Below are 24,993 nucleotides of genomic sequence, written 5' to 3'. Positions count from 1 at the left end.
ACAGAAATCCAGGAGGCTGGGTTCCTCAGAGTACTGTCCATCTACCTACACTGAATGTGATAGGAAAATGGCAGCAGTGTATTTGAAGCCAGTAGCTGCCTTTCTCTTCCTCTATCTGATACCAACAGACCTTGAGTCTGGGGGTAAAGACTGGAAGTAGAGAAGAGCCAACCCATTGCATAGCCAGAGCCTAGAGAATCTAAAGAGCCACTGCCCTTTTCCCTTGCAGGCTCAAAGATTTGTTCTATCGCTCCAGCAACTTGCAGTACTTTAAACGGCTGATCCAGATTCCACAGCTTCCAGAGGTGAGATTTGAACAGATTCTGTCTTATGCCTAGGTACAGGTTAAGGGGAGTGCTTGCAGTAATCGTTGGCATACCTGAGCAGTGATGTTTGGTGCCTAGAACAGGGCACTGGGAGTCACAACTCCTGGATTCTCTTCCCAGTCCTGTAACTGATCTGTGTGTTTGTGGGCAAGTCATTTAAAACAAAGTGTTCAAGGCTGGTTACCTTCAGCTAAGTCTGTAACACCATATTTACACAATTGCAGAGAAGGCAGGCTTTTCAGAGCCCCTTACCACTGGCTTGAAAAGGGGCTGTAGAGTTTGATTTACTGTGCAGTTCTGTGAGGCACAACATGGAGGAAGGTTGCTGGGGGACCTAAAGGCTAAGGACCTAAAGGCTGCCTATACACATGCTCAGGGTAAAGGGGAGGGTCTTTTATTTAGAGCGGTTCCTGAACAGCCACTCCTAATTAAAATGCCTCACCATCGCATGTATTAAGCCCCTGCATGTTTCAAAATAGCCATGGGATGCTTTACCTGAAGCTCATTCAGTGAGGTTTAGATAAAACGCCAGCGGCCATTTTGAAACGTCCTGGGACTTAATACAACAGTGAGGTAACACTGAAGCATCTAATTACAGCACAAACATATTTTAATTAGAATGTGAATGAGCACCTCTATAAGTGCACAAACATTCGTAAAGATGCCTCAGTTGTACAGAAGTTATTAAGGAGCACAAATGCTAGCTTTCTCGCATCCCACTTTCTGCTCATTAGACACTGAAGTGCTGGTGTTTGCGCCCATGACTAATTATGGGTAGAACATTGCAGTTCTAAAAACTGAAGGCTATATTTGGAATACTCTTGGAGTGTAAAAGGAGCGTCACCCTGGGTGCTCTCAAGAGCTAGGCTGTTCTGACACCTCTCCTATGGGAATCCACCTCCGGTCTACATTTTGTAAAGGTGTGTTGCTGTCGTAATTCAAAACCAAACATGGTGCTCATGGAAGTGGATGCAAAGGCTGTTGTGAAAGGATGCCTTCCCTAGGATACTGCTGAACTTTGAGATTATTAGAACAGGAAAAAATGTTGAAACAGATGCACAGTAAAAGCCGCATTATCTGGCACCTTACAAACTAGCATGCTCTACTAACTGGCATGCCAGTTGATGCAACAGAAACGAAACCAGAAGTGCCCACCATGGCGCTTCAGGTTTCGCCAAGCACCCACGGCCCGAGGCAAAGCAGCCTGTGCTGCCAAGGCCCAGGACATAGCAGCAGGCAAAGACGCATGTTTGGACCTCACGGATAACCGGCATATTTGGTTATTCAGCACCCCCCATTCCCCATGGGTGCCGGATAACAAAGCTTTTGCTGTAATCTGTTACTGTGTAGCTTAGTTTGCTTTGTTTGGCTTTGAGAGCACAATCAATTTGGTCTGTAATGAACCACTTTTGCTTACCCTTGCATTAAAAAGATGTTTCTTCATTTTGAGTTCCAAACCTTGCAGAGAAATATTTGCTTCCCAGAAATCCTTTCCCCTGAAATGCCACTGAAAGGCAGGAGGAGAATTCTGCACAGTCATTTTAGTAAAATTGCTTCCTTAAATCTAAACGTAATTATTTTGCCTCAGCTTTGTGGGAGGGACCCAGTAAAACAACTCAAACTCCATCTTGGCCTTAGCTTCCTGAGGATACCAGTGCTCCCTGTCAGAGTTCCCAGGCAGTGCTAAGTAGAATTAAAGATGTATAATATTCCTTTAATAGGGAGAATCTGAGTTCTGAAAGCAACCCCAGCCACAGAACTGCCTCTGAGTGATGCTGTGATCCCATTGGAGCTACCTGAGGATGATGGTGAGGGGGTGGGTGTTTGGCCTGTTGAGTCTCAGTTATTGAGCTCTTTTCATCAGTTCTGTTTTTCTCCCTCCCACAGAATCCTCCCAACTTCCTACGGGCCTCAGCACTGTCAGAACATATCAGCCCTGTGGTGGTCATCCCAGCAGAGACGTCGTCACCGGATAGTGAGCCCATCACTGATCTGGTGGAAATGGACACAGCTTCACAACAGGTGTGCATCCAGGTGCTGGCTTAAGAATGGGAGCCTGGGATTCACCTTGCCTCTGCCTAGCAAGATATTCAGATGTGGAAAGAAACATGTCCAGGCTTTTCATGCCCAGTGATGGCTCTAGGGCTGCTTTTCTCTTGAGTCATCTTCTAGAGGCTCTGATCACATCAGATTTCATGATGTTCTCAAGGCCCCTGTACTTGGATACAAGACACATATGGAAAAGCCACACTGCTAAAGGATGTGGTGCTAGTGCTGCCAGTCCCCACAAGGTTGGTTTTGAGCCAGTGCTCCATTACAGTTCATTAAAGATCTCTTGGCACTTCTCTTTACAGTAAGGGTATTAATTCTGGCACTCTTGCCAAAGTATGTTTTGCCTCTGGACATTTCTCATGACATACAGATTCAGTTGATACACTTTATTTTCTCTCATACTATTAAATAACTACTTACTTCCACTGCAGAGGTATCTCCATTTCTGTGGTAGGGAAAGTAGTTCCTATGTCTCTGGTTAATAGAGTGACTGGTACTGTTAGTTAAGCATTTTGAAGTTCTTTCAGGGTAAAAGGCTATATGTACCGTTAATGTCATTTCTACATTAAAACTGCCTTTTTGGATTAGAACATAGAGGCTTAACGTAGATGAATGTCTTGTGTCTCTGCATCCTATGAAGTCATACAACAGTGCAAAGTGAGCGTAGAGTATTTTTACATGTGCTCTGGGGGTGTTTTTGGGGGGGTTCACTTCACTTTAATTAGAGCAGCTCTGAGAGCCACTCTAATTAGCACCTAGAGAATCTTATATATCGGCATTCTAGCACTTCAAAATGGTGGTGTAGGTACTTTATATAAAGCTTGTTGAATGAGCTTTAGTTACAGTGCCCCTACCACCATTTTGAAGCATGGGCACGCTGATACATGAGAGACAGAGGCTGGCTGGAGCACGGTAATTACCATGTAATTGAATCTGCTCCAATGCTCTGTAATTACAATGTGTTGGACCAGTCTTCCTGCCAATAGTTTCATCGTTTCTAGGGTCGGAAGGGACCTGAGTAGATCATCTAGTCCGACCCCCTGCCATGGCAGGAAAGAGTACTGGGGTCAAACGACCCCAGCAAGGTGTACATCTAGCCTCCTCTTAAAGACCCCCAGGGTAGGAGCCTGCACCACTTCACTTGGAAGTTGGTTCCAGATCCTAGCTGCCCTGACCGTGAAGTAGCGCCTCCTGGTATCTAACCTAAACCTACCCTCTGCCAGCTTGTGACCGTTATTCCTGGTCACTCCTGGTAGTGCTCAGGGGAACAGTGACTCCCCCAATGCCTGCTGATCCCCCCTGACTAGTTTGTAACAGGCCACTAGATCCCCCCTCAGTCAATGATGACTCCAAGATCCTTTTCCGCTTCTGTACTGACAAGAATGGAGTTCCCCAACCTGTAGATATGGTGCCGGTTGTTCTTCCCCAGGTGCATCACTTTGCACTTGTCGGTGTTGAATCCCATCCTATTCTCATCCGCCCATCCCTGTATCCTGCATAGGTCCGATTGCAGCCTGTTTCTCCCTTCTAGCGTGCCCACATCTTAGTATCATCAGCAAATTTGAACAGGGTGCTTTTTACCCCCTCATCCAAGTCACTGATGAAGATGTTGAACAGTGCAGGCCCGAGGACCGAGCCCTGGGGGAACCCCACTGCCCACGTCCTTCCAGGTTGAGAAGGACCCATCCACCACCACCCTCTGGGTGCAGCGCTCCAGCCAGTTGGTGACCCAATTGACTGTGTGGGTGTCAACACCACAGTCCCCAGTTTCTTAATGAGAACGGGGTGAGAGACAGTGTTGAAGGCCTTCCGAAAGTCCAGGAGGGCTACGTCCACTGCTACCCCTGCATCTAATGATTTGGTGGTCTGATCATAGAAGGCCACCAGGCTGGTCTGACAGGACCTGCCTCTAATGAACCCGTGTTGGTTGCCCCTAAGCATGATCTCCGCTGCTGGCCCCTTGTGGATATGCACCAGAATAATTTTCTCAAAAAGCTTGCCCAGGATCAAGGTAAGACTAACTGGCCTATATTTGCCCGGGTCCTCCTTCTTCCCCTTTTTGAAGATGGGAACCACGTTGGCCCTCTTCCAGTCCTCCGGCACCACTCCAGAGCACCATGAGTGCTCATAAAGCTGTGCCAGGGGTCCTGCAATGACCTCAGCCAATTCCCTTAGTACTCTAGGGTGGAGATCATCTGGACTGGCTGACTTGAATACATCCAGTCCCTCCAGAAGTTCCCCAACTAGTTCCTCACTAACCCTTGGCCTAGGTGCGCCTCCCCCGGGGCCTGAGGGGGGCCCAGCAGCGGGGTGACTGTTCCGGTCCCTGCTTAGGAAAATGGAGGCAAAGAAATCATTAAATATGTTGGCTTTGTCGTCTGGTGTGACGACCAGATTTCCTAATGTGTCCTGCAGGGGCCCCACGTTACCCAGAACCTTCTTTTTACCCCCTATGTATTTAAAAAAGGACTTCTTGTTGTCCTTGATCTGGGAAGCTAGTCCCAGTTCCATCTCTGCCTTGGCCTTCCTGACTGCCCCCCTACATTCCCGAGCAACTGCAGTATAGTCATCCCTGGTGATGGCCCTCCTTTCCATTGGGTGTACACCTCCCTTTTTGCTAGGAGACATTCCTGGATGCTTTTGGTGAGCCATGGGGACTTACGTGCCCTCCTGCTCCCTTTGATCCGTGTTGGGATTACCTCCCTTTGGCTTGGAGGATCATCTCCTTAAGGAGCGACCACTCTTCTTGGACACCTGGCCCCCCTCCCCTCTGTGACCTTAGTGCTTCCCTGACTATTCTCCTTAGCTCATTGAAGTCTACCCTCCTGAAATCTAGGGCTGCTGCCTTGCTGCAGGCCTTTGCCACCTTGCGCTGGATGGTGAATTCCAGCAGGCGATGATCACTGTACAGGCTATTCCCATCTTGTAGCAGTTTATACCCATTTTACAACTAACATTCTTGTTTAATAAAGCAAATGGCCAAATACATTGACTCCATCTACCTATGTCCCAGGCACCCCACTGTGTTCCACTCCCAAAATATCTTGCCTTCTGCTGAATCAGGTTCCTTGGAAAATCAGGGAGGATGCATAAAGGGAAACTGTCTCTTTGCATGAAGAAGGGACCTTAGATGCAAGGAGGAAGAGCTGTCCCTTAGATTTTGTTTGTGTGAATTTGGAGCAGCTGCCATATCTGTTTGACTGGGCACATGGGAAAACGAGGATGGGAAAATAGAGCTGCAAGGTGTGGCCCTGGTTTTGTGCAGTATTTCTGGCCAGGCTTAGCCAGTGGTAGACTTAACTGTGGATCCATGTTTGCTTCCAGAGTCTGTTCGACAATAAGTTCGATGACATCTTTGGCAGTTCGTTTGGTAATGATCCTTTCAACTTCAACAGTCAGAATGGGATGAACAAGGATGACAAGTAAGTACTGGCTAAGGGGCCCCATAACCCATATGTCTACTTGCTGTCATGCTCACCAGTCGCATTCAATTTTGGACATAGGAGCTATGCATGCAAAGCATGCACTGTGGAAGGCCTGGGCCTACCTTAAAAGGGGCATCTTTGACAGTACCTTGGGATTGATTGCCTGCTGAGAATTCTCCTGCTCCAGAATTCATCCATAAAGAGTTTTGAGTGATGGACCAGAGTCTATGGGATACCAGGAGGACGTAACTAATACCAAACAGAATGAATCTCACAGTCAGCAGCATCTCCTTCCTGTTCTAGGCAAAAAAAAGCACTCCATCCCAAACCACATACCCACTCGCAATCAGCAGCATGGTTCTTTGCTGGGTCCCCTAGATACGAGATTCAGGTCAATATAACTGAAATTCCTATCCTAATGATAGTCCAGCTCCAGCTGATGCAGAAGAAAAAAATCATATAGGAGGCCATAGTGATTTAATTTGTGCCAGGGAAAATTCCTTTTTAACACTTGATATATAGAGCTGCATATGCCCTGGAGCTGAAAGGTTTAGATTCCATACAGAGATCTTGGTTTTGTATTTATTTTTACTACCGCAGTTGTAAACAGTCTTATTATTCCTATACAGGCCTGGTTATTTTGTGCTGTTAAGAGCTTGATCTTATCTCTATTCTAAGACAGCAAATTCCATAAGCTAATTGGGTGTTATATGAAAACAAGTCTCCTTTGGCATTTGGCACCTTGTTCTCCTTTGAATGGTTGTTTGCACTTGTGTGATGAGACAGGGAATAAAAGCTATTGGTCTTCATTCTCTAAACCATCCATAAGTTTGTGTATCCTTGTTTTAGACCCTTTTAGTTGTCCCCTTTATAGAGTAAAGAATCCCTGTCTTTCCATGTGAGAGTTTTCACAGGTTCCCCATCATTCTTGTCAGTGATCTCTGGACCACCCACCTTGTGTTCTGTAGTATACTTTTTGAGATGTACATGATTTCTCGCATGCCTGCAAACCTGAGTCCAGAATGGACATGCCATTGGTTGATATACTGCAGTTAGGTTGTTTTCCAGGTTCTTCCCATCACATCCCCACACCTCCATAACATTTTTTGCTTTATGGTGTGGGGGCACAGTACTGAGGATGCAAACACCATTTTTCTCCTTCCCAGGGACCGGTTAATTGAGCAGCTTTATCGGGAGATCAGTGGCCTCAAGGAGGAGCTGGAAAACTTTAAAGCAGAGGTGAATGTATAGCTCATCTTACTCACATTAATGTGATGTGTGTGCAGTGCACCTTGAGTGCTATCAGTGGCCAAATAGAGGTGCTTTATACAAGCTTGCATTTCTGATTACTGTTTGTCAAGGTCCCTTGGGCCTGTAGTTTGGCTAGGAAATATCCAGAGATGTACTGGGGTTAGAGTTGTTGCTTCCACTGATAGCACTTCCTCCAGAGCTGACACTGAAGCAACCCCAGTGTGAGCTCCAAGATAGCCATCTGTCAAAAGCCTTTACCACCTGTAGTCATTAAAGTCTCTGCAGTACCTATAGGAGGAACAGTGCTGATTCTGTCTTTTGTGTTTGTCAGAGAAGGGGAGGCGATCCCTATATGTATAGCATAGTCTATAAACTCAGCATGAGCCGTTTGGAACCTTTGGGTGATTAGCACAACATAAATGTCACAGGAACTTATTTTGCAGGCAGATGTCTCTGGGAGTAGCATTCACCCAGGATACTCACCAACCCCAGGATGAGGCCAGGGCTGACACTGTTGTGGATGTAGAGACCACTCCTGTGCCCTTTGGCTGCCCCTGGGCTGTATCTGCCCTGCTGCCATAGGGAAGAGTCAGTTTGCTCATTGCCTCCTACTCACTTTTCTGCACCAGTTGCTTGAAAACAGCCAATCAGACATTAGTTTTTGGTTTCGAAGTGTGTATAGATTCACTGCTCCTGATTGACTACTGCTTCCATTAACATGCTTGTTAGCCATTCTGGACCAGCCTTGAGCATTCTGATTGGCAACCACCTTAACTGGTTGCTCTACCAAGAAGCCCAAAGAGAGAGCCGCAGGACTATTGGCCCTTAGAGCTCTGTGGGCTAGGAGTTGTTCTGCCCACCCCAACCCAATGCTTCACTTCCCTTGGTGACCTATAGAGCCATCGCCTGGTGATGCAACTGCGGGGGCGGATCAGTGAACTGGAGGCAGAGCTGGCAGAGCAGCAGCACCTCAAGCGACAGGCTTTGGATGAAAGTGACTTCCTTCACACCGAGCTGGATGAGTTGAAAAAGCAGCGGGAGGACACAGAGAAAGCACAGAAGAGCCTGACCGAGATTGAGAGTAAGGACAAACTACAGCCTTGCTCAGGAGTTGCCCGAGTCCCCAGTGCAGCCCTAGTCTCTCCCAGGAAGAATCGGGTCACAAGTATTGGCAGTGTGGGCAGCTCCCAGGTACTCCAGTTCCAGCCTTTCCCAACATAGTTGTTGACTAGAGAAGTGTGTCCAAAAGTGATTGGCTACAGAGGTGGCTTGCAGCTCTTCCACTTCCACCTCTTCTTCCAGGTGGTGCTATGGAGAAATGTGTAGGGCATTGACTCCAGGAGGGGCTCCCAGCTATGCCAGTCCCAACTCCTCTCACCAGGAGATGCTATTGAATGTGGCCTAGAATTGTATAGCTGCTCTTGGGCCCATATGTTCCGTCTGGACTCACTGTAGGCATTTATTTCTCCCGGTGGGATGGGATTTTCCTTTGGGCATGTAACTACCATATATGTTATAGCTCGCTATTGTATGGCAGGGAAGGCACAAGCTAACGAGCAGCGGTACACCAAGCTGAAGGAGAAGTACAGCGAGTTGGTCCAGAACCATGCCGACCTGCTACGCAAGGTAGGGCCGAGCTCTCTGCTTCTGTCCCCCCCCCGCTTAGCCCATCCTCCTGCTGGCTGTGTGCCAGTTACTGTGCCCAGGAGAAGCAGGAAACTAACTGAGAGAGCTGTTAGCCATCTCTGCAAGAGAGAGATGGTATTCCTGCTCTCAGAATGCCACTTGTGGGGGAAATCCCCTGTGGAGCTGCCCCCTCTTTACACCATGCCTGGATTCTTTGACTGGGTGCCACATTTTCCTTGAGAGATTTTAAGATTTTGCTCTGCCCAGTGAAAATACCCAGCAGCTGACTCAGCTCTTGAGTTCTTGATACTGTTCTCCAGAATGCAGAGGTCACCAAACAGGTAACAGTAGCAAGACAAGCCCAAGGCGACATGGAGCAGGAAAAGAAAGAATTAGAGGACTCCTTCCAGCGCATGAGCGAGCAGATGCAGAGGAAGGTGAGTCAGTGTGTGCAGACTGGAGCAAAAAGTTTCTGCGGGTGAGAGGGGGGTCAAGATCTAGTGTAAGGGAGAAGCCAGGAATGAGTAGAGGAAAGGAGAAGGCTGCTGTAGAATGAGGGAATTACAGGGGGATGAGGAAGGAGGTGTCTTAAAATACTTAAATTTAATCTGAGGCCTGTAGCTTCTGTTCTTATCCTTTGTTCTTATCCTTTTCCTAGGCTTACCAGAGCATATATTAACAATTTTGCTGCCGTTTTAGTGACTCCTGTGTCTCCTCTAATCTTTATCTGTGGCATTTGGCAGGATTGTTTTTTGTGGGTTGTTGCTTGGGTGCTTCATGACTGTGGTGTGAGAGGGGATGGAGTGGATGATCTTATGGATACTTTCAACAAAGGGTTGCTTGCAAACACAGGGGACTGGGCTCGGTGGCCTGGGAGGCCCCTTCAGACCTATGCCCCCATGTTCTGTACATGCTTAGTGGTTACTTGTGCACTTTCAACAGTCTCAGGAACAAACAGAAGTCTTGGAAGCCTTGAAGAGAGAGCTTGCAGCCAGCAAGCAGGAGCTGCAGAGCCTCCAGAGCACACTGGAATCCAGTACACAGGTGAGCTCCTTTCCCTCAGTAAGATTTATGTGAGTTGTCATCCTCATTGTTTTTCTACCACTTCCTCCTGAGCTTTACATCCTGGTCTCCCCATCCATCTCTGCCTAGGGTTGGTTGTGATGTTCTAGCTCAGCGTAATGTGCTGGAATCAGCAGACCCATTTTTGATATTGTTGGCATAAGCTACAGGGACTGAATGTTACATTCATCAGAGAGCAGTATTGAGCCCTCATTGGCAAGAAGACACTGCTAGATGGATAGCTCCCTGATAGCTCTGAGGACTGATGCTATAGAGTGCCCCAAGGTGAGGAAAACAGCTGCGAATCTCAGCCATCCACAAGAGAGGAATATTCATCTCCAGCCACAGCAGCCTTTAAGGTTTTACACCCTACTGTGCCATCCTGGTTACCATCTTGCCATCGTTCTACATTTCAATTGGAACGTGGTTTCAGTATCTGATTTCTCAGAAATCCAGTGTTCACTGCCACCTGGAAGCAATCTTTAAAATCTCTGGCTTCTAGAAAATGATCAGCTGTCAGGTTGGAACTACAATGTTTTGTGAGGAGAAACAAGATGGGAATCTGAATGATGTCATCCTAATACCAGCGCTCACAACATTTCCTTAGGATCATGGCAGTGATTTCTGGGAGTGTTTAGAGTTTATAAGTGGGAGTTCTGACCCAGTGCCTAGAAGAAAAATGTAAAGATCCTTCACATAAACTGAAGCAAATGGGTTTTTTTTTAACTGTGACTCTTGAAGGACAAGTTTAAAAATTACAGATGACATGAAAGTGAGGAGAATAGTGGATACCCTAGGGGGTAGGGCTAAGATTCAGAGAGTCCTCAGCAGATTGGAGGATTGAACCAAAAGAAATTTCGTGAAGTTCATTAAGGACAAGTGCGCTTAGGATGGAACAGTCCCATGTACAAGCACAGACTGGGGACTGACTGGCTAAGCAGCAGTTCTGCAGAAAAGGACCTGTGGGCTACAGTGAACAATAAGCTAAATATGAGCCAACAGTGTGCCTTTGTTGCAAAGAAGGCTAATGGTATACTGGGCTACATTGGTAGGAGTGTTGCCAGCAGGTGGAGGGAAGTGATTCTTTCCGTATGTTCAGCACTGATAAGGCCACTTCTGGAGTACTGTATTGGGTTTTGGGCCCCCCCCACTACAGAAAGGATGTAGACAAATTGGACAGAGTCCAGCAGAGGGGAATGAAAATAGTTAGAGGGCTGGGGCACAACTTCTAAGGAGAGGCTGAGGGAACTGTGCATATTTAATCTGGAGAAAAGAAGACCTTGTCCTGCTTTGAACAGTGGGTTGGTCTAGATGATCTCCTGAGGTCCCTTTTAACCCTAATTTTCTATTATTCGAAGACTGAGTGTAGACTTAATAGCAGCCTTCAGATATCTGAATTGTGGTTACAGAGAAGATGGGGTTAGACCAGAGGCAGGCAATTATTTTGGGCGGAGGGCCTCTTACCGAGTTTTGGCAAGCCATTGAGGGCCACATGACAGGCAGCCAGGGGCAGATAAATATTAATTTTCTAATTTTTTTAAGGGCCTCACGGGCCAGTTAGAATGGCCCAAAAGGCCGCATCCAGCCTGCGGACCACGTTTTGCCCACCCCTGAGTTAGACTGTTCTCAGTGGTGGTATGTGACAGAACAAGAAACAATGGTCTTAAGTTGCATCAAGGGAAGTTTAGGTTAGATATTAAGAAAAACTTTCACCTGGATGGTAGTAAAGCACTGGAACAGGTTACCCAGAGAGGTTATGGAGTCTTCATCCTTGAAGATTTTTGTCTAGATCATCCCAGCTAGACAAAACCCTTGGCTGGGATGATCTAGTTGGCAATGGTCCTTCTTTGAGCAGTGGGTTGACCTCAGTGACCTCCTGAGGTCCCTTCAAACCTTAATTTTCTATGATTCTGTGAAAATAAGAAATTGCAGATAGAACAGTCCTGCCCACTTCTGAATACATTTAGGTCTATTTGAGTTGTCTGTGATCCCAGTAGGAAATATTGTAAGCAGTAACACTCTCAACCCCTAAAACAGATAGAAGAGGGATTTAAATTGCATTCTTGACTGACTTCCATTGTAGGGAGGAAATCTCTTCTTCTCTTTTCCAAGCTGTCATACAGGCCAGGTTGCTGCAGGGAACTGAAAGAGCTGCACTGCATTGTACAGTTCAGAGTCAAGATCCATTTGATTGTGAAAATCCCTTTGGCACATTTGGTCAGGAAAGCAGGGTAAATACTGTGGGACTGATATTCCAGTTCTGCACATTCCCTGGCCATTTGCTTGTTAAATGTCTTAAATCTTCCATAGGTGTATTATCTCCTGTGTCCCACCCCAAATAGGAGCCCTTTCAGAAGTGATGAGTGATGTGATGCATGTGTGTCATTGTAGAAAGTTCAGTATAAAATTGTGTCCTAAACTATAGTTTCTAGTTCATCCTTAGCCACTGAGCTCAGTGCCAAACTCAGTGAAGTTCTCTGGCCTATGCTGTGCAAGAAATTGAACTGGTTCTTCTGGTCTTAAAATCTCTGAAATCCTGTATGAAGGGAAAATAACTACAGTCTGCTTTCTGGTATAGTTCAAAGCCTTATAGAGTGCAAAAAGCAACTAATTGCTGAGGTTCAGGAGGCAACACGACAAATGACTGAAGAGAAACTCCCCATCCAGCTTTAGTGCATCTTAGAGAAACCTGTTTCATCAGTCCAGATATGTAGGGCACTTTATGTAAGGCTGAGGCATTTGTTTGCTGAAAGCACAGTAGGACTCTTGTATCTCAGGTAGTTGCAGGCCCATTAAGTATGTATCTATTCTGGCATAACCACCAGCCTGAGGGGTATTAATTGGTCCCCTTATCACAGACTTTGCAAAGGGGAGCATGAATTAAATGGCAACAGAGATTGAACTATTCTTTCCAAGAAATGATTCATCTAGGGGACAGGTAGATTGGCAACACATAGAGCAAGGGAAGCATGCCTGGCTGTTGCCCATGCTCACTATAGCTGTGGCTAAACAAAGCACTGAAGTCTCCAGACTGACAAGCCAACACCTTTCGTCAACACTGAATCCATTTAAAATCACAGTTGCAAAAAGCATTAACAAATACAACTAAACTGCATCCCTGGGGAGCCTCATCTGGCCTATGTGATGCCACAAGCTTGGAGTCCAGCCTCGTATTGCTGGCTACAAGTTTGTTACTTGTGGATTGTTTACTGGTAAGTCTGACTATAAACAACCTTTCAACGGCATATATAGCATCCCTCTGAGCTGGGAGCTGACAGTGATGATGGTGCCACAAAGTGGGAACCTGGGTTTGTAAGTGATCCCCAAGTGAGTAATTGTGTCTCACCCTCCTCTTGTCTCTCTTTTTTCCACCTTCCACCTAATAGAGCATGATGCTAAGAATTTCCATCTGTTATCTTTGCCCCTTGCAGTCAAGAGGAGAGCAGAGCACCAGGATAGCAAGCTTAGAGCAGGAGAAGGACAGCTGGACTCAGGCAATGGCACAACATAACCAGGAGGTGGCAAACTTGCAAGCAGAACTGCAACACCTAAAGAGCATGCTAGACAGTGAGCAGGAGAGCAGCACGAAGACTCTGGAGGCACTACAGGCCCAACTTGGAAAGAAGGTACTTCGCCATCTCCACCCCCCACCCTACTTTGAGGGTGTCTAAGGAGACACTGACATTGGCACTTAAGTGCTCTATCCAGATGATGTAGGACACCCTTCCCCCACCCCTGCTTTGCTGACAGTTTCCCAGGAGTGGCATAGGAATGTTGCATGCAGATGTGGTCTGCACCATGCATTGCTGTTCGGATCCTGTTTGACTCCTGCATGCTTGCCTACTCGAGTCAAGACAGAGCATTGCAGACTAGGAATTGAAAACCTTATATCAGTGATTCTCAACCAGAGTGCTGTAGCACCCTGGAGTGATGTGAGAGTCTTTCGGGGTACCACAGGGTGCCAGACAATGTTAATGTTGTTAGGTTAGCAAAAACCTAGTTCATAGGATAAGCAATAGAAAAACTGCTCTATTATTTTTCTGTAGTCAAAAGTGAAAACTAAGATCTGGTATTTTCTAGGATAGGATGGAAAGAGAGGGGGTACTTCAAGTCTCTCTAGGAGTGCCTCAAATCCTAAAAAGGCTGTGAACCACTGCCTTAGATACTGATCTTCTTCTGTAATAAAGATTTTAGATGATCTCTCAGTACTGTCCAAGCCTGTCTCCTTCTCAAGAAGACTAGGAACAGAGCATATCTATAGCTATCTATAGCTTGGCTCTAGTGTGTCACAGGTCTTGTCAGGTCTTGTCATGTCTGTTTTTTCAGAGCAGCTTAGGTGGCAGAAATTATCTTGCCTGGGGCTAAGAAAGGCCCTGACCTTTTTCTCTGTGTATCCAACAGGAGAGCTGTGAGCAGGCCCTCCAACAGCAGCTTCTGGACCAACAGTTTTTCCTACTGCAATGCACTGTGCAGGAGGCAGAGCAGATGGTGCAGGACTCCCTGAACCAACTCAATGACCCCGCTCACATCAGCTGCGTGAGCTCCACAGGTAACAGCTGTCTGCCTTGCATCTGGGGCTGGGTTTGTTCCTTACTGAGGAAAAGACCTATGACCTTTTCCTCTGGATGTATCCAGCTATACTTACCTCTTAAGGCTGAAAGTCAGTCAAAGCACCTCTGTCCTGGTGCAGGGCTTGGGGGCACTAAGGACTGATTACAAATTGGAGCCAGGTGCTATGGTGGAGCTGGAGGAGCTATCACTCTATTGTAGCCTTTTGCTAGCTGCATTGCTCTCCTAGAACTATTGGTGGTACAGTTTTTCCAGGCGGTTGGCCTGGCCCGGTACCAGCAACGCAGCTTCAGTAGACATAAACCCCACTCACATTAAGTGCATTTACCTGGTGTTTCATGATTGGGTTTCACTGGAGAAGCTGCCATGTAAAGGGAACTCACAGATGCAGGAGCATGACTCACTTCACATGCAGCACATTTACTCTTGTAGCCTATGCCCAGGAATCTTTTGCTGGTCTACCCTAAAATCCTCAGCCTGGAAGGAGACTGGGGCATATCCCTGATTACAGAAAACATGGGTTAAGGGTGCACAGGGAAGGCATGGCCAGTGATTGGGTGCTCCCTGGTGTTCTTTGTTCTCACTCTGCCCCCAGACTGCAGGCAGGGGTGGGGTGACCTCCCTTTCTTGTATGAAGGCACCTACCCCCAATTCTGGATTTGCCAGAGGTGACTTACCCCAAGGACTCATAGTAGGACAGTTGAAGGGTCAACACTGCCATTGGAAAGAACCCAGGAGCATCAAATTCCAGTAATTCCCCAGTATCTTCAAACTATGAGGCCTTTTTCCCCAAGCCTTCTCACTCTGAAGGACCTTCAGTGGCAGGAGCAAAATGCAGTGAGCTGGAGTCCTAGTTGTCCTGCATGCTGCCTGTCCCTCTACTTGGCAGGAAGATTATGATGTTTAATTAGGAAGCCAAAGGACTTGAGTCCCTTGTTACTGCCCCCTTCCTCTGCAGCAGTCCCTACCCACTCAGGAATGGGGCGCAATTACAAGCTGAGACAGAGGATCTCTGTGGAACCCCTGTCAAAGTCCTGGCACATTTCAGTGGGTTGGGGACAAGTCTTCATGTAGGTGTTCACTCTGCCCACAGCTTCTCAGCCTAAGAAGTCCTTTCACAGTTTCATTAAGGTCTTTTTTTTTTTTTTTGTGCACAGATTATCTCCTGTCCCGAACACTGGCTGCCTCTGACTGTATAGAGCGGCTTCAGAACACACATGGCAAATACGTATCCAGCTGCACAGGTGAGAGCTGAGTAGGCAGCAAGGCAGTGCCTGTGGAGGGGGAGAGCTCTGTGCACCATCCTTGGCATACTGCTGGAAATGGACCAGCAAAGGATAAGCCAAGCTTTGGAAGGACAGGCTGAGGGTCATAATGTACAGGGATGACTTTTGCAGGATCCAGCATCCCTCCTGAATGCTCCCACCCAGTCTACTGAGCCAAGCCTCAGACCCTAGCCATAGGGTCAGCTGTGAAGAAGGTTGGGACAGGAGGGCCTGCTCTCAAGTGAGTGTCTATGGAGCAGGCCAGTGCTGTGACCCTTCCTTCCTGAATAGCATTAAAGCAGGGGTGGACAAAATCCAGCTTGCATTGGATTCCATTTCCCAGCAGTCCCTGCAGCAGTCACTCCTTCTGGCTGCCACTGCTGGACCCAGTCCCAGTGCCCAAGCACCCTAGTCTATCTGCCCTGTACCCATGCAGGCAGGGTGCATGGCTGGTGGCTGGGATGGGGCCGCACCTGGGAGTGAGATGGGCATATGGGGCTGGGGAGACTGGGATCTTGGGGTGGTGGCAGTGTGAGGCTGGGACTAGGACAGAGATGTAATCCACTGCTCACATGCCCCTGTAACATGCACAGGTTCTGTGAACGGGTGTGCAGGAAGCAAATCGTGGCTTGGCCCCCCCAGCCCCATGCTGTCGCCTCCCTAAGATCCTTGCACTGGAGCAGCTTCCTGCTCAGCTGTGCACCCTGCCTGTGTGGCTCCCAGCCAGTCTCCATGGAGACCCCAAGATCCTGGAGCTGTGATACTGCAGGGGCAGGGGCAGGGGCAGAGCCCTCATTCTGCAGCCCTGCACTGTCATGGCCCTGTGATCCTGAAGTCTCCATGGAGACTGGCCAGAAATCTCGTGGGCAGGGACTGCTGGGAAATGGAATCTGACTGCAAGCTAGATACTCCATTTTGCCCACCCCTGCACTAAAGCAACAACAGCTAAAAGCAAGCAGCTCTTGGCTCTGCCTCCTGTGACTCTCCAGAATGCCTCTGTTAGAGATCTTTCCCAGAGCAATTCCAGTAGAGGTGAAGGGAAACTTGCAGTGTGGAGGCTGGGCTGTTGCTCCTGGAGCCCAAATACTGCCTGGCTGCATGTATCTTGTGTGACTGGCACCATCATAACCCTGAGGGCAGTGCCTGGCACACAGGATACACACCCATTGCTGACATTACCCCAGAAGGGGGACACTACGTTGTAGCTGCGTGAGCTTTGAGGGCTGTGTTTACACCCAGTTGTGATGCCTTATGGTGTTAGGAAGGTTTCTTCCTCAGTTCTTCAGGGCCATGTCTCACCTAGTCCTGGGACTCTTGCTTCCCTTTGGTACTTAATTGGCAGGGAAGGCACTGGCGAAACCCCTGCGTTGATTATAGTTGTTGAGCTGAGCCTGTGTTCCTCACTTCCATCTGTCCTACCTTCAGATGTGAGCAGCCTGCTGCCGTGCGTGGCCATGTTTGCCCACCTGATCAGCGACACCATCTTGCAGGGCAGTGCCACTGCCCACATGGCTCCTTTGGAGCCTGCTGACCGTAAGTATCCTTGGCAGGAGGGAGTTGTGACTGTTCCCACTGTGTGCATGACACTTCAGCTGCCACATGCCTTTCTTGCCTGCTTTCAGTTCTGTTGGAGGCCTGCAAACAATGTGGGAATGAGGCTCTTCATTACCTCAGTGCCCTAAAAGACAAAGCATCCCTGGAAAATGCTGACTGCACACCTGTGAGAAACTGCCTGAGTAGAATCAGTGCCATTGGGGAGGTAAGAAGCCAAGGGGCTGCCCCAGGACTGGTTAGAAGCTGAGATACTTCCCTGCTCATCATCCATAAATCTGTCTCTGAATTGAAGGGTCTCTGTTACATGAGACAGGTGCAGTCTGGGACCAGGGCAGAGGTGACTGGCTACTCCAGGGAGAAGAGCACAGATGCAAATAAAAGATTGGAATGATCCCTTATCTGTGGTGTGGCCTGGGAAGGACTGCTTCTGGCAGCTTTACGTGCTACTGGCGATACAGTGGGGTCTGGTTAGAGCAGTGGACTGGGAATCAAGATTTATAGATTCTGTCTCTGACAGAGCCACTGGCTCTCTGGGTGATCTCATGCAAATGTCTGTCCCTCTTTGTGCCTTGTGCAACATGGGCCTGCTGACCTTGGCTCATGTACTGAGTGTTGGGAGGCTGTGGCAGCATCTGTGAAATGTTCCTCGTTCCTAAACTGAGAGGTTGCTCAGGTTGTTCACTGTTCTTTTATCTTCTCACCCCAGGAGCTGCAACCCAAAGGCCTGGATGTAGAGCAGGAGGAGCTGGGGGACTTGGTGGACAAGGAGATGGCAGCTACTTCTGCAGCCATAGAAATAGCCACTGCCAGAATAGAGGTGAGGGGGACAGAAGGGCCTTGGCTCTTGCACAGCTCCACTCCCTGCAAACCCCACCTTGAGTGCTGACAGCAGAACCCTGGTGCCAAAGCTATGGCAAAAACCTTCCAGTGCCCCAGACTTCACATGGGAGGCTCTCCCCAGACAGCAGCTCTAGCAGCCAAGCAGCATTCATGCTGGCTCAGTTCTTTCCCTGCATTCTCATGCACTGTCAGAGCCATGTTCCCACAGAACTGATTGACCACTCTCAAAGTGAACAGGGGCTGTATGAGGTGGCAGTCTGGGCTAAGCCCACCACTCACTGTGGCATGGCAGAAGAATCATCTGCTTTGCCCCCTCTCCAGCCCCTCTCCCCTTCCCACACACGCATCCCAGAGCATATGTAAAGGCACCCCATGTGATCAGAAGATGGGATGAGGGCCACAGCTTCTGTCATCAGGGGACATACTTGGAGTTGGTGATATGAAAGGCTTTCCTGGATTCTGCATAGCCAGACTAGGGGACTCTGGGATACACTTACCCTGATTACAGTGCTACAGTATGGCTCTCTCCCTCTGTAAACAGGATATGCTCAGCAAGTCACGGGCTGGAGACACCGGAGTCAAACTGGAGGTCAATGAGAGGTTGGTATAAAGGAAAGATCTGTCCCTTCCTTATGCCTGCATTCAGAGTATCTAGAGGCTGGGAGTAGTTCTGAGCCCAGGCGCTCCAGGGTTCAAATGCTGATGGCCACACACTTGCAAAGAGACAGCAAGTTTCTTAGTAAGTAGGGTTGGAAGGGACCTGAGCAGATTAAGTCCGACCCCCTTCCATGGCAGCAAAGACTACTGGGGTCAAACGACTCCAGCAAGGTGATTGTCTAGCCTTGTTTTAAAGACCCCAGGGTAGGAGCCAGCACCACTTCCCTTGGAAGTTGGTTCCAGGTCCTAGCCGCCCTGACAGTGAAGTAGCGCCTCCTGATGTCTAGCCTGAATCTACCCTCTACCAGCTTGTGACCGTTAATTCTAGTCACTCCTGGTAGTGCTCTGGGGAACAGGGACTCCCCCAATGCCTGCTGGTCCCTCTGAGTAGTTTGTAACAGGCCACTAGATCCCCCCATAGCCTTCTCTTGTGCAGGCTGAATAGGTTCAGGTCCCATAGCCTCTCCTCGTAGGGCCTGCCCTGCCACCCCCTGATCATGCAAGTGGCCCTCTTCTGGACCGTCTCCATGTTGTCCACATCCCTCTTGAAGTGCGGCGCCCAGAACTGGATGCAGTACTCCAGCTGCGGCCTGACCAGTGCCGCATAGAGGGGGAGGATCACCTCCTTGGACCTGCTCGAGATGCATCTGTGGATGCATGACAAGGTGCAGTTGGCCTTCCTGACTGCATCCCCACACTGCCGGCCCATGTTCATCTTGGCATCAGTGATGACTCCAAGATCCTTTTCTGCCTCTGCACTGACGAGAAGGGAGTGCCCCAGCCTGTAAGTATGGTGCTGGTTCTTCCTCCCCTTCCTCTGCATCACCTTGCACTTGTCAGTGTTGAATCCTATCTTATTCTCATCTACCCACCCCTGTAACCTCTCTAGGTCCGATTGCAGCCTATTCCTCCTGTCTAGCGTGCCCACATCCCCCCATATCTTAGTGTCATCAGCAAATCTGAACAGGGTGCTTTTTACACGCTCGTCCAAGTCACTGATGAAGTTGTTGAACAGTGCGGGCCCGAGGACCGAGCCCTGCGGAACCCCACTGCCCATGTCCTTCCAGGCCGAAAATGACCCGTCCACCACCGCTCTCTGGGTGCAGCCCTCAAGCCAGTAGACCCATTTAACTGCGTGGGTGTCAACACCACAGCCCCCCAGTTTCTTAATGAGAACGGGGTGAGAGACAATGTCGAAGGCCTTCCGAAAGTCCAGAAAAACTATGTCCACTGCTACCCCTGCATCTATGGGTCGTAGAAGGCCACCAAGTTGGTCTGACAGGACCTGCCGCTAATGAACCCGTGTTGGTTGCCTCTAAGCATAATCTCTCCCCTGCTGGCCCCCCGTGGACATGTGCCAAAATAATTTTCTCAAAAAGCTTACCCAGGATTGAGGTAAGACTAACTGGCCTATAGTTCCCCGGGTCTTCCTTCCTCCCTTTTTTGAAGATGGGAACCACATTGGCCCTCTTCCAGTCCTCTGGCACCACACCAGAGCATCACAAGTGCTCGTAAGTCCGTGCCAGGGGTCCTGCAATAACCTCAGCTAATTCCCTCAGCACTCTGGGGTGGAGATCGTCCGGACCAGCTGATTTCAATACATCTAGTCCCTCCAGAAGTTCCCAGACTAGATGCTCACTGACCCTTGGCCTAGGTGCGCCTCCTCTGGGGCCTGAGGGGGGCCCAATGAGGGGCTGATACAGTCCCTGCTCAGGAAAATGGAGGCAAAGAAGTCGTTAAGTAAGTTAGCTTTGTCGTCTGGTTTGACAACCAAATTTCCTACCATGTCTTGCAGGGGCCCCACGTTACCCAGTACCTTTTTTGCCCCCTATGTATTTAAAAAAGGACTTCTTGTCCTTGATCTGGGAAGCTAGCCCCAGTTCCATCTCTGCCTTGGCCTTCCTGACTGCCCCCCTGGAACCCTAAGCAACCGCAGTATAATCCTCCCTGGTGACGGCCCCTCCTTTCCATTGGGTGTACACCTCCCTTTTAGCTAGGAGATGTTCCCGGATGCTTTTGGTGAGCCATGGGGGCTTGTGTGCCCTCCTGCACCCTCCTGCTCCCTTTGATCCGTGTTGGGATTACCTCCCTTTGGGCTTGAAGGATCGTCTCCTTAAGGAGTGACCACTCTTCTTGGACACCTGGCTCCCTTCCCCGCCAGGACCTGAGTGCGTTCTCCTTAGCTCATTGAAGTCCGCTCTCCTGAAATCTAGGGCTGCTGCCTTACTGCAGGCCTTTGCCAACTTGCACTGGATGGTGAATTCCAGCAGGCGATGATCGCTGTCGCCCAGGTGGTCGAGCGCCCGCAGCCCCCTCAGCAGGTTGTCACCCGTGGCCAGCGCCAGGTCCAACAAGGCGTCTCCCCTGGTGGGGCTGTGCACCTCCTGGGTTAGATGGAGGTCCTGCATTTGGGGTAGGAACCTATGTGAGCAGTCAGACCTGGCTGACTGCTCTTCCCAGCAGATGTCTGGAAAGTTCAGGTCACCCATGATGACCACATCCTTTGACGTAACTACCTCCATGAGCTGACTTAAGAATTCCAGGTCTAGCTCTTCCCCTTGGTTGGGAGGTCTGTAGTAGACCCCCACCGTTAAGTCTCTTTCCCCTCGACTGCCTTGTATCCTAACCCAGAGCACTTCTGTGTGCCCCTCCTCTGACTCTGTGCTACTTGATGAGGATGTGTATTCCTCCTTAATGTAGAGCGCCACACCCCTGCCTTTCCGCCCTGTCCCTCCTGTACAGCCTATAGCCCTTGATATTCACCGCCCAGTCATGCATTGGGTCCCACCACGTTTCAGTGAGCCCCATTATGTCTGGGTTGGTGTCAGCTAGCAGAAGGGTAAGTTCCTCCTGCTTGTTTCCCATACTATGAGCATGTGTGTAGAGGCATTTGAGGCCTCCTGAGGATGTGTGCACTGGCCCCCTAATCTCAGCATTGCCCTGGCCCCTGTTGCTTCCCTGTGTATATGTTCCACTCATCGGTCTAGTGATTGTTTCTCCCTCTGTTCCCATTTCTTCCTGTCCTGAGTTATCTTTCACAGTGGCAGGCAGGGGCCCTGTCTGGACAGTACAGTACCAGAGTTAAGGATTCACACTGGGTAACTTAAATTTAAGGAAAAAATGCAAATTAAGGTGTCGGACACAAGGAGGAGGAGGACCAAGCTGGTGGGTAAGGAGGTTGCAAATCTGGGGCCACATGCTATTAGACGGACAGAGAGAAACCATTAGGGATACAGAGACCTGTCAATGGGCAGTGAAAGTAGAGGATGTGCCTCAAACAGCGTATCAGAGGTGGGAATTCTGCTCTACTTTCAGACTCACCATCTGCCAGCTCTGTCATACTTCTGCTATCCTTAGAAGCAGGTGATGCCAGAGCCCTGTTCCCCATGAGCCAAGATATGCCATGTGCTATACTAGGTGAGGCACGTGTTTCCTGACAGCTACATCAGTTTCTGTGGGTAAGATTTCCACACAGGCAGCGCTAGGCCAAGGAACTGCTTAAACCCAGAGGTCTTGTGTTGGCCTCCTGGCACAAGGATGAACCTCATTCTCAGTGAAATGCATTCCTTTCTCCTCAGAAGGAAAGGACAAATCTTGTAAAAGATCCATAACACTTCATGTATCTCCCTTCTCTATCAGTTGGCTGAGTGGAGGAAGGGAAAGTGGGTAAGGTGGTGTAGTCAGTGTGAACCATTTGTGTTTTCTGTCAGACTGGTCAGTACTTAGGGAATCTATGTTCTGCACAGGGTGCACCTAGATCCTATCTTTCTGGCTATTCTAATTATTGTAGGAGAGTTGTCTGAAGCCAGCTCAGGTGTATATATTTATTTGCTTTCTGCCTGCCTACAGTTAACTTCAGATCATGAAAAATCTCTTGCAGGATCCTGGGCTCCTGCACAGGCCTGATGCAGGCTATCCAGGTGCTAGTCCTGGCTTCTAAGGACCTCCAAAGAGAGATTGTGGAGAGTGGACGGGTAAGCTGGGCCTTACCTCAAGAGTATGTAAGTAGAGAGCTGCACCTTACAAGCCCTCTGTCTGCCACCATGGCTCAGCAGGATGGCTTTTGTCCTTCTCAGGCATCTCTAACAGATTAAGGCCTCTGGAGTAGCGGAACCCCTGATTTAAACTAGAAAAATAATTTGCCCAAAGAAGGTGTATGAGCTTTACAGTTTCTGTTAAAGCATCTGCTAGGGGTGGCAGACAAGAAGCTAATGGTCAATACTGACTTCTGAACCAGGAGGTGTTTTCCAAACATGGGCTGCTTTGGGCTTCAAAGAATTTAGTGAGGCCCAGGAGGTAAGTCAATTGTCTGTGCCAGTCAGAGCCTGTCCCTTCCCATGTTGCTGTGTGGGTCCTGGCTGGCCATAGTGTTTGGGATTTGCTGAGCCCTGTGCAGTCAAGTTAGAATACAACCAGAGTAAGAACAAGGATAAGGGAGCCTGTGTGACTAGAAAAAACAGCTGTACACATCAGGCCCATCTGTGAGGAGCTCTGGCTGGAAACCAGGGTTTTTCCATGCTGGGTGGCATCATCTGAATTGGAGAGAGCTTTACTGACTGTTCTACACTGACTGGCAGCAGCATGCTGGATGTTGCCTGTTCTGTCCTATGGAGCTGGCGGCTGCTGTATTGCATTCAACCAAGCTAGAACCCCTCCCCAGATAAACGGTTTTAGATACGGGGGGGTAGGGCGCAGAAGCTGTGGAACTGAGTGTGGGAGTGGATATGAGATTGCAAGGGAGCAGAGTTATGGAGGCCATGGGAAGGAGAATGTAAGAGTTCAGACATTAATCCAAATGGAACTGGGCCTACGTTGCAAATGTCTTCCACTGGCCTGGACCAGGTTCTATCCATGTATCTCTCAGAGTTGATGTATGCTTAGCCTGTTAGGTGCTGTTGTTCCTGACTGGATGACTAGAACTTCTCCCAAGAACCATGGGGTTTGTTGATACATGGGCTGCTGATTCTTCTTCCTCTTTATGTTATGCACCCTCTTGTCTGCCCCAGGAAATGCCAAAAGCCAGGGGTAGAGTCAGTAGGTAGGAGCCACAGTGACTGAGCTGCATTTCTCACTCACTCCCCTTTCTCCAGTGCATGACCCTGGGTCTTTTTCTTTTTCTACATGACAGGGTGCAGCATCCCCCAGAGAGTTCTATGCCAAGAATTCCCGCTGGACAGAGGGTCTCATTTCTGCCTCCAAAGCTGTGGGCTGGGGAGCAACCATCATGGTGTAAGTGTCCATGACTCCAGGGTAGATGGTAATGGAGGCTTTGCATTGAGTAACAAGAAGTGACAGGGGATGTGGGCAATGAGCTGGACTGGGGCAAGAGAGCTTGAGCACCCCTGGCATCCCTTTGCCCAGGACAAAAGGCCAAGGTAATTTTGTGCAGCGGACACGATGGGGAGTGGGATGGCATGTGTGCATAAGGATTCCATTCCCTTTGCTGCCTTCCACAGTGATGCAGCTGACCTTGTGGTGCAGGGGAAAGGGAAGTTTGAGGAGCTGATGGTGTGTTCTCATGAGATCGCAGCCAGCACTGCGCAGCTGGTGGCTGCCTCCAAGGTAGGAGCCTTGATCCAACCACTTTTCTTTTTCAGAGCCCAGTTTCATACATATAGGACCAGCCACCTAGTCTGTTAAGGTGGAAGATCTTTGCTGCCTCTCAGTTGTTCAGGAAAGGAGAGACCAGCAAGATGGCCTTGCAGTTTTCTTGAAAGCACCCTTGAAACCGTTGTGGTTGCTCACTTCTGGGTCCACACTGTGACCATGATCTGCATGGTATGGCCTCCAGCAAGGATTCATGATCCATGATATTCCATCAACAGGGGCAAGGCAGCTGCTGAGTTAGGGCCCAGACTGCCATGAACGTCAGCTACCTCTCTTCTTGGGGCTCAGGTGTGTGTCTCAGGCACAGCACTAAGAAGGATAAAGCAGTGCTCCTGCAGGAGCTCAAGGAGACAGCCTCCCAGCTGGGGACTTCCCAGCCAGCAGTTAGTGTAGTAGGGGCAGGACTCTCCCCTCACCTCCTTCCTTTGGATGGTACAAGCAGTCACCCCTGCCAGTAGCCTCTCCCTCTGAGACAGGGGCCATGGAAAAGCAGCCTCCTTTACATCTTTCTCCCTATACCCAAAGCAGCTGTGGGCTGCCTGTGTTCTAGCCCAGTGTGCTGAGTACTGTCTGGTATTACAGAAGATTTTCAAGGCCAGGAGGCAAGCTGAGATGGCCTTCACAGCACAGAGAGCTGCTGTTACCCTTGTTGCTAGCCCCAGACATGGCACTTGGAGTGTGGCTGTTCTGTGATGATGTTCCCTCCAAGAGCCAAACCAGCAGGCAAGTCATTTCCTTTCCTTGCTTGTCCTCCCCACT

General features: G+C 49.1%; 1 protein-coding gene across 9 annotated transcripts in view; it reads left to right on the top strand.

The window, feature by feature from the left end:
* The window catches only part of HIP1 (huntingtin interacting protein 1), a 169,628-nt gene that overhangs the window by 138,347 nt on the left and 6,288 nt on the right, over positions 1–24,993 (top strand). For 8 of the 9 annotated variants that reach the window (XM_090026504.1, XM_090026501.1, XM_090026499.1 and 5 more), the window contains 18 exons: positions 230–305; positions 2,214–2,348; positions 5,703–5,800; positions 6,970–7,042; positions 7,952–8,135; positions 8,592–8,680; positions 9,001–9,117; positions 9,623–9,724; positions 13,174–13,368; positions 14,144–14,291; positions 15,469–15,555; positions 17,002–17,109; positions 17,199–17,335; positions 17,837–17,947; positions 18,512–18,570; positions 22,508–22,601; positions 23,756–23,856; positions 24,084–24,189. In XM_090026504.1, coding sequence (XP_089882630.1) covers positions 230–305; positions 2,214–2,348; positions 5,703–5,800; positions 6,970–7,042; positions 7,952–8,135; positions 8,592–8,680; positions 9,001–9,117; positions 9,623–9,724; positions 13,174–13,368; positions 14,144–14,291; positions 15,469–15,555; positions 17,002–17,109; positions 17,199–17,335; positions 17,837–17,947; positions 18,512–18,570; positions 22,508–22,601; positions 23,756–23,856; positions 24,084–24,189 — 2,020 coding nt within the window. Of the gene's footprint in view, positions 1–229; positions 306–2,213; positions 2,349–5,702; positions 5,801–6,969; positions 7,043–7,951; positions 8,136–8,591; positions 8,681–9,000; positions 9,118–9,622; positions 9,725–13,173; positions 13,369–14,143; positions 14,292–15,468; positions 15,556–17,001; positions 17,110–17,198; positions 17,336–17,836; positions 17,948–18,511; positions 18,571–22,507; positions 22,602–23,755; positions 23,857–24,083; positions 24,190–24,224; positions 24,523–24,993 lie in introns of all 9 variants that reach the window. The other variant, XR_016439035.1, reaches the window with a different exon arrangement.

This window comes from Crocodylus siamensis, chromosome 13 (genome assembly GCF_052110815.1).
Source record: "Crocodylus siamensis isolate JL-2025a chromosome 13, ASM5211081v1, whole genome shotgun sequence".
In the NCBI taxonomy this organism is placed as follows: Eukaryota; Metazoa; Chordata; order Crocodylia; family Crocodylidae; genus Crocodylus; species Crocodylus siamensis.
The sequence above is the reverse complement of the archived record's forward strand: the minus strand, read 5'-3'. Positions and strand labels throughout refer to the sequence as shown.